A 13,916-nucleotide genomic window follows, 5' to 3' on the forward strand; every position below is an offset into this window, starting at 1 on the left:
AAACGAGGGGATTAAGTGCAACCCAGAATTGGCAAAAGATAATAAGTAACTGGGTCTTTCTATTATAGTATGCATAAATATTTGTAATAAGACTGTTGATATACTTACAAAAATCTGCACACAATAAGATGTTTGCTGGGCTGGTATTTTTTTGATCATACTATAACTAGAATGCATAAGTAACTCTAAAATACTTCTGAAAAATTCTAAAATGTAACCACTTCTTATGCATAATACAAACTTACCAAAATTTTACCATCTTGCTTATGGATAGTTACAATTCTACTTTCATTTGAGCATTCCTGGTTTGCTTGCTTAATACTGACATCAATAATATCAGGAAAATCACAATATAACTGTAAATCCTGTAATCAAGAGTATTTAAACACTTACAATGCCATTTCAAACAAGGATTAAAAGGTGAGATACAATTCTTTAAAGAGATTTGATAGCAATGTATAGACATTAAAGGGATTACATGCCCTAAAAACTGAATCCTATGACTATTTATCTATCTTTCTTTGACTTAAAAATGAGAACATTAAAGTATGACAGGAACTTCATGTGATATAGAACTTTACCCACTTAATATTAAAGAGAACAACTGTCAGAAAATTGGAGAATTATTAACTGTGATAAAAAAAATTTAATAATAAATCTCTCAAACAATATATATGACTGATACATGTGAAAAACTTAAACATTGCAAAGAAAATATAATAAAACTAATTATATTATCGAAATCAGTTAAAGTTTTCATTTAGCTTTATGATTGTGCTTAAATGTCAATGACAGTGAAAGAACAAAAGAAACCAAGTTAACTTAAAATCACTTAGACAATTCAATCCTTTTCAGAAACTGTAATAAAGTCATTACTAACTTTTGTCACAAATTAAATAAAACATTTAAGAACTACAGTTACAACTTTGATGACTTTACACAAATAAAATTCCTATCAGCAGAAAAAAAATCAAGAATATATTCAAAGAACTAAATTTAGTTTGCTTTTACAGCCATTGTACTTAACACAAAAGAACAAGAACGTATCATTAAGGATTACCTGTTCTGCCAGTGTCTCACTTTCTTTATGTCTCCCTCTTGACCACTGAATTCCACCGTTTCCAGTTATTATAATGGTTGCAAAAATCTCCTCACCTGAAGGACCTCTTGCAGATTCTTTTACTTCAAATTGCTCTGTGTAGAAGGCAGACTGTAGGGTTTCCAAGTTTATAAGATACTTAAGTTTCAGGTTTCTGGCAGTGGCTTTGCATTGACTGAACTGCTGAATGAATCTGCGAAATCTGTACCTTATTCGCTTCCGGGTTAAAATATGATAGTCTTGGATCTTTGCTCTGACACACTTTGGTAAGAATGTTTTGTAGCTAGAAATAACGAGCAAACGCAAAAAACTGAAGAGATTAATTCCTACCTTCTCCCACAATAAGCATGCTCTACAGTCAAGACAAACAAGCTGATGTAACACCGTCTGAGACACATGCAGAACCCTTCATCTGATACTCAGATATCCTGAGTGACAGCAGAGTTTACAATAGAACATATTAATTTTATAATTATCCCTTCAAATATTTCTTCCAATATCCTAAACTTAGTCTTTTCAAAACAAGTAAAACAAATAATGAATACCTGTGATATTCCGTACAACAACTCAATTTCTTCCTACTGAGGGCTATGCTAAGATAAAGTACACCTCCACAACTTTTTATTGAAGTTCTGAGTATGTGCAGGACATGCAGAAGAGGACATATGTGTGCTGGTGTACTTGCTGTGTGCATCCTCAAGTGGGGATCAGAAGTCAAGGTAGGTGTCTTTATCACTCCCCTCTCATTTAGTTTTAATTTAAAAAATATTTTATTATTCTGTATGCACTGATATTTTGCCTGCATGTACTTCACCTTCACGCAGTGCCTGCAGAGGCCAGCATCAGATACTCTTGGACCAGGGTTACAACTGGTTGTGAGCCATTATGTGGGTGCCGGTAAACAAACTGGGTCCTCTGGAAAAGCAGCCAGTGCTTTTAATTGCTGAGACATCTATCCAGACCCTAATTAAAATTTTTATTTAACATTATTGTGGGTTTGTGAATGATCTATGTGGGGGCCTGCTGTCACAGCACTTGCCTGGAGGTCAGAGGACAGCCCTGTGGAGTCAGTTTTTTCCCTTTTACCTTCATGTAGACTTCAGGATCAAACTCAGGTCACCAGCCTGGTGTGGCAAGAACCTTTACCAGATAAGCCATCTCTCTAGCCGCATCTACCTTATTTTATGAGACACAGTCCCTTACTGAACCCGGACCTGTCTCACTGTGTCGACTGCAGCCCCCTGAGATCTGTCTCCACCTGCCCAACACTGCAGTTACAGACGCGCATCAGAACCTCACGTGGCTCTGGAGATGTGCACTCGGGTCGCTGTGGCTATGCAGTGAGTACTTCTACCCACTGAGCCTTGGCCTAGCCTCACTATTTCTTATTATGTACCCAAAATGTATGGGTAAACACTGAAAATACAAGTAAATTATATAAAATATCTACGTCTCTACACTTGTTATGTATGGATATAAAAAAGGAGATTACCTGACAGAGTTATAGACAGCCAGTGGAGTTTGGCCCTTCTCTTTGGCTATTCTCATCATATCTAGCACTGCCATCCCAAGACACTCTTCCTGAGTTTCATGGGTCACAGGCACTTTTATCCACCCATGCACAAAATCATGCCGCCACTGAAAAAAATGATAAGGAAGTGTCTCAAGTTTCACTATCACATTTAATTATGTTATATCCTATAAATTAACTTTTAAAATATGCATTTAGTCATAAATCAACCTCTACTTTTATTTGTGGTAAATCATTTCACCACAAAATATTGGGAAAGGTTCATGTACAAACAGAAACTGACTTAAGTTGGGTTCACAGCCTATCTCAGTTTATATTTTAAAGTTTTACCTCAAGAACATAAAAATACCTAAACTAAAATAAATATTAATTAACCAAATGTACACTGATTTTAATTCATCCTGAAGACATTGTACTAGACTTTTTGTGGAATATAAAGAAACAAAGCATTTGGTCTCAAGCCATAAAAAAAAAAAAAGAAAAAAACCCCAAAATTTTCCTAGGAAGGTAAACAGAAAAGCAGATCATTACAATGCCAGGTAATATAATATGAAGTACCACACAACAGCTACTTTAGGAACCTTAGAGACAGTTAAATTGTATATGGTTAGTATAATTAATTAGTAGGTTTCGTGGAAGAACTAAAACTTCATGTGTTTTTTTTTTTAAATGATGAAGACATTGTTGGTGGACAAAAACCAGAACAAAGTCATAGAAAGAATGAGACAAAAAGAAAGAACAGGAGACACTCAGAAATTTGAACGAGGGACTGGAGAGATGGCTCAGAGGTTAAGAGCACTGACTGTTCTTCCAGAGGTCCTGAGTTCAATTCCCAGCAACCACATGGTGGCTCACACCCATCCGTAATGAGATCTGGCCTGCAGGCATGGAGGCTGAACACTGTGTACATGATAGATAGATAGACAGACAGACAGACAGACAGACAGACAGATAGATAGAAAGAAATTTAAATGAGTAGTTTGCCTGGGAGCAGGCTTGAATGACTTGATACTAGAGGCAGGGGAAATTTTTTGTCTTAATTTGTTTCATTTTTCAAAGCATTTGTCTCACCATGTCTCTTTCCCTGCTAGGATAGCAAGAAATAGTAGATGTGCTTGGAGAAAAAAAGCTGTACTAAGAATATATGGCTTAGATAGATGACAACAGAGATCTGCTACAAGAAATGATGACATTACAAGTCAACATATAAGAAGTAAAGAAATGAGAAAACTAAGAGGGTGGAAGATAGCTCAACGCCACAAGTGCCTGCTGTACAAGCCCCAGGGCCCACATGAAAAGTCAAGTGCAGAGGCACCTGCCTCACGCTAGTGTTGAAGAGGAGACAGGATCATCTCTGGAGCCTAACAGAAGCCATTCTAACCAACTGGTGAGTTCCAGATGCAATGAAAGACACACACCTCAAGGTACAAGGTGAAAATGACTGAGAAGATCAGATGTCAACTCCTGGTCTCTACATACATATGTACACACACATGGAGAAGGAGGCAGGGGAAGATGAAGAATGAATGGAGCATGTCCAAGTGCTAAGGCATGTGTGTGCAGGGCAGAGGAAAGCTTTCAGGATTGGCTCCCTCCTTCCCCCATGGAGAACTGAGGATCAAATTCAGGTCATCAAACTTGTCAGCAAGTGCCTTTCCACACAGAGCCATCTAACCAGTCCTATTTTTGCTCAATTTTAAACATATTTCATTACACTTGAAATTGGCAAGTTATTCTCCTTAACTAAGATCTGTGAAGAACTAACTATTTGCTCTGTAAGAGCATAGGTTTGTTCTGTTACCACATAAAACCATTAGGTAATTAAGTTCTTCTCATCAGGAAATTCTATGACAACCATAACCAAAAGAAAATAAATTTATGGAAAACTAGTGGGAATAACTACTAATGAATTAACCAACAAATAGCCATTGGAAAAAAGTTACAAATCAGTCTCAAATGTCAAAATGACTTAAGCCAGCATCAATTAAAATCACATTATGTGCCTACCAAAATTATATTTCACCAAATTCATTAAAGTAAAAGTTCTTCCCCCTTTTGATAAACTGCATTTTACCCAAGAAATTCTGTACCTGCATTGGCCAGACAAATAAAAAAGCTGCCCCAATAGTGGAATGCCAACCTTGAAGATATTGTGCTAAGTAAAATAAGCCAGACACACAAAAAAGGGCAAATACTGTATAATGCCATCTGTATACACAAGGTACTAAGATGAACAAACCTTTGACCCCACAGGAATGGTGAACTGTTAGGGTGGGGAGAAGTGGAGAGTTATTATTTAAGGGTATGAAGATGAACTCTGTTCTGGAGATGGATGGTAGTTACGGCTGGGAGGTAGTCAATGTGATTAATGACCTGAACTAAAAACGGCACGCTTTAAAGATTGTGTTATATACATTTTTACCATGATGAAAAAAACTTGATGATTCCACATCCACAAAGAGAATTATTTTTCAGTTTTTTGTTTATAGACTTAACAGATTTTACAGGACTAGAAATGGGAGCCATGAAGCTGTACTCTTCGCTCTGCTGCTATCAAGTCTCACTGGAAGTCCTTAGCCTGACACACTAGGAACAGACTAAAGAAACTAGACACTGCTTTAACTTCTGTCCATGCTATTCTAGCAACCCAGGAAAACAAAGTAACTTAATAAGAAAATATTTCAAGCCAGGCAGCAGTGACGCACGCCTTTAATCCCAGCACTTGGGAGGCAAAGGCAGCCAGATCTCTGTGAGTTCGAGGCCAGCCTGGTCTACAAGAGGCAGTTCCAGGACAGGCTCCAAAGCTACAGAGAAACCCTGTCTCGAAAAACCAAACGAAGAAAAAAAAAAGAAAGAAAAACAAGAAAATATTTCAACTGCTGTTTAATTCAAGGTACTAGTAATAGAATATGCCATTATAAAATATTCAAATCACACTACAGGAGTGTATACAGTTAGAACACTGACTGACTGACTGACAGCTAAACTCACTCTCTAAGAATCAACATGTGGACGCCCTCTCAACTAGAAGAGCCTACCAACTATCACAGCTCCCTTTCTTTCTATCCTTTTTGATTTTTCAAGACTTTGCTTCTCTGTTTAACAGCTCTGGCTGTCCTGGAACTCATTCTGTAGACCAGGCTGGCCTCAAGTTCACTGAGATCTGCCTGCTCTGCCTCCTGAGTGCTGGGATTAAAGTTGTGTGCCACTATCACCCAGCATGTTACTTCCTCCTGTTACATTTTACTGCCTACTATTTAAACCTGAAACTATTTTTTAAAAGCTCAAAGAAATTTTGCCATCTAATAATGACCATATGAATCATGTTGTCAAATTTATTCTACATTTTCCCCAAAATCCTTAAAATGACTTAAATTCTAAAAGAAAAAGAAAGTTATTTCAAGGGGGTCAACTTAAGGAATCATTATAAAATACATTTATAAATCATGAAATCAAAAATTATTATTAAATAGACTACCCTTTTATCTCTCTAAACATGGAGCACGTTAGAATTATAGTCTTCCCACGTGACACTTACTTACCCTACTTAAGATATACTACACAGGAAGGTATTTCCACATTAATACACAAAAAAGATTAATATAATTATACCTGAGCAAAAAGGTAAGACATGACAAAGTCATCAAGAAGAGGAACTTCAGCCCCATGAGACACTCCGTATCTATAGGTTCTATTGCTGCCACTGCAATACCAGTGAGGAAAGTAAAATCTGTAAGACAATTGAAACATCTGTCAGCCTCCAGAGTTCAAGCACTAACCACAGGCATTTACCTAACCTCAACATTCTCAAAGTTATTAATGCAATGCTAAAAAACACAAACAGTAGTGTTGAATACAGGTTGTGAGCAGAAGGATTTCTGAACAATAGCATGAGAATAAAGTAAGCAGAAAATACAAGAAACACAGTAAAGCACAGTGGAGCACATCTGTAATCCCAACACCCAGGAAGCTAAGGCAAGAGCTTAAGGTTGGGTATCCTGGGTAACCTAGAATAATACTGCTTCCATAAGTAAAGGAAAGACCAAACAACAGGAGCAGCAGCAAATGAAACATAGTAACTATAAAATCAACATACAGCCTACTTTGGTGCAATATACAATAAGAATATAGAAGCGGCAGCAATTAAGGAAGCGAGAGAAATACTGTCATAAAAGTCAGCAAAAACTGAAGTTCAGTAACATTAATAGACACATCCGAAAATGCAATTTCCTGTGTAAACAATTTGTCCTTCTTTTAGGCAACTGAATACTAAAATTTGTCTTTCAAAGAAAGATGTTTACTTTGAAAGTAAAAGCTCTAAAGGAGCTGGAGAGATGGCTCAGCAGTTAAAAACACTGCTCTTCTAAAAGTTCTGGGTTCAAATCCCAGCACCCACAAGACAGCTCACAACTCTCTATAACTCCTAAGTCTCACACAGACATACATGCAGGCAAAACACTAATGTACATAAAATAATAAATAAAATATATATAAATAAATATATATACATACATATATATATAAAGTAAAGGCTTTGAGATGTGATTCATCTATATAAAGCTTGGCCATTTAATGTGCCTAGTTATTTGTAGTATTCAATGTAGTACCAACATTACCACAATTTAATTTTACGTTTTGATTATATCTCCACAATCATTAGCAATAACACCAAGATACCTTTTTACAAAATCTATTCTACTCATTTGATATTCAAAATAATGATTTGATATGTTGTCTTTTTTAATCTGACTTAATTTACTTAGCATTATATTTTTAAGTTTCATCCACTTTATAGCATATAGGTATTTCATTATTTTCTTCGAATGACTTAATACTAGATTGTGCAACTTATCATATTTTATTTTTCCCTTAATCACTTGAAAAGCATTTGAATTGTTCCTGTTTTATGATACTGTAACTAACACTCTGTGAACAGTGTTTTTGTGGGTGCATGTTACCTGTAGGGGAAATGGTCAATCTTTTTCCAAAGTGACAACACCATTTCCTATTCTGGCCAACACTGAAGGAGCATTCTAATTAGTACAAATAATTTCCAACATTTATTATTCTGTGCCCTTTCTGCTTTTACCATCTTAGTGGATAAGTTGTTAACACACTGTGTATTCTACTTACACTTCTCAAGAGACTAATGATGTTGAATATCTTTTCAAACACCTATTGGCTATATGAAAAGTCATTTGCCTTGAACTTGATATCCAAGATGGTTCGGTACACCACGGATACTGAAGAATAGTTATAGTCTCATTCTTTATATTTTTCAAGTTAAGTGTCTAATTTACCCTGGTTGGTTTATTTATTTATTTATTTATTTATTTTGTCAACGACATAAGCTAGTCATCTGGGAAAAGAAATGTCAACTAAGGAACTGCCTCCATAAGATTGGTTTGTAGTTAAATAATTTCTGATTAATGATTGATGTGGGAGGGCCTAGCCCACTGTGGATGGTACTGCCCTTGGGCAGGTAGGGCCTAGGCTGTCTGAAAAACATAGCTGACCAAGCCAGGAAGCAGACTTTCTCCATGACCTCTGCATCAGCTCCTGACTCCAGGTTCCTCCTTTGAGTTTCTTCCCTTACTTCCTTTCATGATGGACTGTAAGCTGTAGGAAGAAATAAACCCTTTCCTCACCCAGGTTTCTTTTGGTCATGGTGTGTCTATCACAGCACTAGGAAAGCAAACTCTGATACCCATATTGTTTCTTATTTTATCTCATTTAGATTATTCTCAAATAGTTAAAGCTCTAAAATTATTTTATAAAAGCTTTGTTATTTTGTGACAGATATAGGAGGGCCTTCTGTCTATGTGCTACTTTCATTGGTCAAATAAAGAGACTGCCTTGGTCTTTGATAGGACAGCAGCTTAGATAGGCGGAGTAGACAGAACAGAAAGCTGGGAGAAAGAAGCAGAGTCAGGCAGACGCCATGAAGTTCTGGCCTGAGATGGACATAGGTTAGAATCTTCCCGGTAAGCCACAACCTCATGGTGACATACAGATTATTAGAAATGGGTTGAATCAATATGTAAGAGCTAGCCAATAAGAGGTTAGAACAAACGGGCCAGCCAGTGTTTAAATGAATACAGTTTCCGTGTAATTATTTCAGGTAAAGCTAGCTGGGAGCCGGATGGCGGGAAGCAGTCTGCCACTCCTTTTACAGTGACAACTGGCCACTTGTATGTAAGAATGCCATTGCTTTTTTTCTTTTTTTTAAATGACTTATTAATATTTATTTTGTGTATGGGCCAGAAGAGGGCATCAGATCCCCTGGAACTGGAGTTACAGACATTTGTGAGCTGCCATGTGGGTGTTATAAATGGAATCTGGGTCCTCTGGAAGAGCAGCCAGTGCTGTAAAGCACTGAGCCGTCGCTCTAGGCCACTCCACTGTTCTATGCTCACTATTCATATGCTTAGTATTTAGACACTGAACTCTTTTACTAATGTCTTACCTAAAATTTTACATAAAAATGATGCTTACACACAGTAAAAATTATACTTTAAAAAAGGAAAACTCAAGCACATGCATCTACATATTTTATACAGGAGGAGAAAATAAGTAATGAAATATGAAAATTTATTAAGAACTTATGATCTCATTTATCAAGAACTCGTCAAGTACTAATGATGTTGCTACACTCCCTCACATGCAGCCTGGGTTTGACTTATGTTATCTCTTTGAGGGACATGAGAGGTGGTTAGAAAGCAATTTGTGAAGCAAACAAGGTGTGAGTTTGAACTCTGACGCTTTTTCCAAGCTATAAGACTAAGTATGAGTAATATGTCACAGTATCAGATTCTTTATATTTTACAGGGACTTCTTAATATTTCATTAAGTCATAAGAAAATTAAGTAACATGTAAGTACTTGATTAATTGTAACTGTTTGTAAGATCAAAATTACTTCTTTGTTACCTCCTTTAATACAGAAAAATCTGGATATTTACTTTTCTGAACATTGATATTTCACACTGCCATAAAACACCAAGTTATCTTACAAACAAAAAACTTTGAAACTTTAAAAACTTACTTGTAAAGACGAGATGCAAGCTTGTATTTTATTGCACACACATTACCTTTCCTGGGAAACTAGCAATATTCCAAATACAAGCCATTTTCATCTGTTCTTTTTTATCCTTAATTATAATCAAGTAATAAAATGGCATCCCAACAGAAGAAAACATCACAGCTATCACATTATATGGCTAACAATTTCTCCTATTTTGACTTTTTATTAACATACAAATTACTTAATATAATAAAGTACCTTATTCTGTAGAGTATATTATGCCTGGTTGACTCATCTATGTGGAAGACATGGTTGGGTGGATACCAGATTCTTTCTGTTTCACTCATTAAAGCAAACATATTATGATACACAGGTGTAATACCTAGAAATGAAGCATAAAAGGGACTGATAACAGATAGCTAGCAGAACATTTACATAACATGCATAATCCGTCATGATGTAACACATAGAACTGAAACATAAGGGACTGAGTGCAGACAGCTAACAGAGCATTACATAACAGAATCTGTCACGGAGGCTTGGTGACAGCTCTCACAGTCAGCAGGATCTACTGTGGGAAAACACACCTTAAAACTAATTTTTTAATCAAATACCCCTTTCACTATATTGCATGGAGATAAAAAAAATACACTTTATCCAGCTTTTAATTGTCTTCTAAAGAGAGTTTCCAAGTTCCTCCTAACCCCTGGAAAAAATACATTGTATAAATATGAACATGTATGTTTTCATTGATAGTGATTATCAAACACTGAGATAATAACAAGTCACTGGATACTTTTAAAGGAATAAAACATTTTTATATTAAAATAAAACTAGGTGGTGGTGGCGGTACACACTTTAATCCCAGCACTTGGGGGGCAGAGGCAGGTGGATGTCTTAGTTCAAGGCCAGTCTGGTCTACAAAGTGAGTTCTTGGACAGCCAGGAATACACAGAGAAACTCTGTCTCCAAACCCGATGATGATGATGATGATGGTGATGGTGATGATGATGATGAGGAGGAGGAGGAGGATGAGTGCATACCGTGCTTGCAAAGGACCCAAGATTCATGCTAACACTCACACTGAGTAGCTCAAAACCACCTTAACTCTAGCTCCAGCAAGATCTGATATCTCTGACCCTCTCAAGCACCTGCAAACATGAGTGCACACGCGAGTGCGTGAGCACACCTACTCTCTCTCTCACACACACACACACACACACACACACACGTCTCAAAAGTGAAAGTTAATAAAGCAAATTAAATAAAAATAGCAAATGTTTATTTTCTTTAGTGATTAACAAAATTAACATAATAAGCCATTGTCAATCGGACGAAGAATAAAAATAGGCACAAGCAATTTTTAAACAACATAATTAAAATCTAATTAAAAGACAAAGTGTTAGATGAACATAACACTAATAAATTTGAAAAGATGCGTAATTTGCAGAAAAATAAAACTTTTAAAAAGATGTAAAAGTATTAAATAAACAAAAAATTAAATACTAAAGACATAATCTACCTAATTTTCTTTTTTATTTATTTTTATTTTCTGAACATTGGTGTTTTCCTACATTATATCTGTATGAGGGTATTAGAACCTCTAGAACTGGAGCTACAGACAGTTGTGAGATGCATGTGGGTGCTGGGAGTTGAACCCAGGTCCTCTGGAAGAGCAGTCAGTGTTCTTAACAACTGAGCCATCTTTCCAGTCCCTACCTACATGTTTCACTGAAAAATAAAGGTAGATGAGAATAAAAGGAAAATTAGGGAAAGAAAGAAAAAAAATCCAGTTCAAAAGTTACATGTAAGTGCAACCTAAAACCAAAAGCAGTGCCATCCAGTACAGCAGAGAAGTGGCACGCTTTACGTTTAGGAGATTGTGCTTGCAGACAGACATATTAAAAAGTGATAGTTTGGCAGTACTCCATATCAGAGGAGATGTAGTCAGCAATGGAGCTTATGGAGTTCAATTCAGCTAACAGCAAAGCTATAGACGAGCAAACCCTGGAGAGACTAGGTCCTGGGGAAACTGTCTCCAGAAAGCCCCTTACTTTTGCTGTGCTTCCTCCTGCTTAGGCTGTTGTGTTCCTGTTCTGTGTGGCACGGTTTGATTCCTATGAGAACGGATCCCACTGTATCTAGTATACTGTGACTGTTTCTTGGGAAGATCCCACTCCTCACTGGGCAATTTACTTGCACATCCAAATGAAGATGGCTTTTATAAGAACTTAGATGAAAACCAATGATTCAACAGAACTTTCTGGGTCAGCCTAAAAGATACAAGTGGTTAAGAGAGTAAAGATGATTAGGGAAATGGTATAAATTATTCTGCCAATTGCTCCAACAAGAGATACAAAAAAGACAAAAATAGGTTAAAAGTTACTTTCTCCTTTGTTAGATATGAAATTTGCAGAAGATGAAAAATAAGAACAAGGAAGTTTCACGCATTACAGACCCATGAATTCTACTCCTAGGGAGTATTGTTTTAACGTGTGTGACTTTTGTTTATGCTGCCATTTGTTTAACTCTGTGAAGCTGTGATTCTTTGCTTGTCTAAAACACCTGATGGTCTAATAAAGAGCTGAACGGCCAATAGTGAGGAAGGTGCAAGGACAGGCAGGGCTGGCAGACAGAGTATAAATAAAAGGAGAAACGAGGAAGAGGAGGAGTAAAAGACCAAGAAGAAAGGACATAGGGAGCCAGACACCCAGCTACACAGTAAGCCACGGAGAAAAGAGTAAAAGTAAGAAATACAGAAGTAAGAAAAGGAAAATGTCCAGAGGCAAAAGGTATTAAGGATAATTTAAAGTTAAGAAAAGCTGGCAGGAAACAAGTCAAGCTAAGGCCAGGCATTAATAAGTAAGAATTAGTCTCCATGTGATTTACTTGGAAGCTGGTGGCAGGACCCCCCAAAGAGTAAAAAAACAAAAAGAGTAAAGATAAAAACAAACAACAACATTCACCTGAGGAAAAACAGACTAGCAATCAAAGAAAGCAAGTACACCCAAGGTGAGGCCTGAGCTCCTTGGTCATGTAGCTTGCAGAATTAATCGCAGGTTTTGGTATGCACCTTGGAAAAAACAAAATTGTGAAAGGAAATTAAATGACTCAATTGTGTGTAAAGAAAAATAGATGGTTAGCTGACTACTTGTTTATAAAATTCTGTATAATAGAACTAGAACAGTAATCTGCTACACTGAAACCACAAGAACAGCTGCCTGCCAGTACAAAGGAACTGGCTGAAATATACTTGGCTTGCTTAAAATTTTGTTAATCAATTATAAAAGAATAAAAACGTCATGGTGGGAAAAAAATGTCATGGTGGGAAAATTAATACAAAGAAAAATGTTTAACTACTTGTAGGCTTCTAAGGAAAAACTCAATGTGATTTCTTCTTAGGTAAAGATTTTAATTTGTTCTTGGAAAATACATAACCTGTAGTTGTGAGGTAATCTTTTCTTGCATAGAAATCTTTGTCTTAGATGGTATAAAAGGGATAAAGAAAAATAAAGAAACAGAACAAGCAGCAGAAAGAATTATAAAAGAATAGTAAGTCTCCTACGTATATGCAGTTTTGCTGACCTGATGAGAGCTGGTCCTCTCAGCAGAGTATCTAGCAAACCTAATCTATAAATATCTCGTTAAAAAATCACAACAAAGATCAATGTTCATTTATCACAGGATTCCAGATAAAGCTAAATTAGAAAATTCAATCAGCTAGGCAATGGTGGCATATGCCTTTAAAACCCAGCAGACACAGGTGGATCTATAAGTTCCAGGCCAACCAGGGTTACATAGAGAAACCCTGTCTCAAAAAACAAACAAAATAAAAAACAAGTAAAGGAAACAAAGAAAATTCTATCAATATATCAAAATATCATTATAGAAATCTAAAGTAAAATAGCAAAATAACAAATTCTAAAAGTACACTGGTTTGTACTTTATTTCTTAAATATTACTTGAACTATTCATGATTTTAAAAATGAAAACATTATTCCTAGTAAAGCAAATCCACGTGACTAACAAGAGGCAATTCCTAATCTTGATGGAAGCACAAATGAATCCTACACGCCAGCACTTTACACATTCAGCAGAATCGAGACCTCTGCGGTGAGCAGCACCGTGATTGTAGCTGTTACAGTTTTGCTAGAAATACAAACTGGTACAGCTTTTGAGAAATGAGTCGTAGTTTGAGGAATTTATAAAATGTTTAAACACTGCAACCTAGAACTTTCTCCTATGTACTCTTAAAGAAACAGGA

General features: G+C 36.3%; 1 protein-coding gene across 1 annotated transcript in view; it reads right to left on the bottom strand.

Annotated features, from left to right (window-relative positions):
- Positions 1 to 13,916, bottom strand: part of Jak2 (Janus kinase 2) — a 58,907-nt gene that overhangs the window by 28,597 nt on the left and 16,394 nt on the right. The window contains exons 4-8 of the mRNA XM_048438791.3: positions 9,911 to 10,034; positions 6,243 to 6,360; positions 2,592 to 2,737; positions 1,061 to 1,382; positions 246 to 365 (exon numbers count right to left, since the gene is read on the bottom strand). Coding sequence (XP_048294748.3) covers positions 246 to 365; positions 1,061 to 1,382; positions 2,592 to 2,737; positions 6,243 to 6,360; positions 9,911 to 10,034 — 830 coding nt within the window. The remainder of the gene's footprint in view (positions 1 to 245; positions 366 to 1,060; positions 1,383 to 2,591; positions 2,738 to 6,242; positions 6,361 to 9,910; positions 10,035 to 13,916) is intronic.

This window comes from Myodes glareolus, chromosome 7 (assembly GCF_982192425.1).
Source record: "Myodes glareolus chromosome 7, mMyoGla1.1, whole genome shotgun sequence".
Taxonomy (NCBI): domain Eukaryota; kingdom Metazoa; phylum Chordata; class Mammalia; order Rodentia; family Cricetidae; genus Myodes; species Myodes glareolus.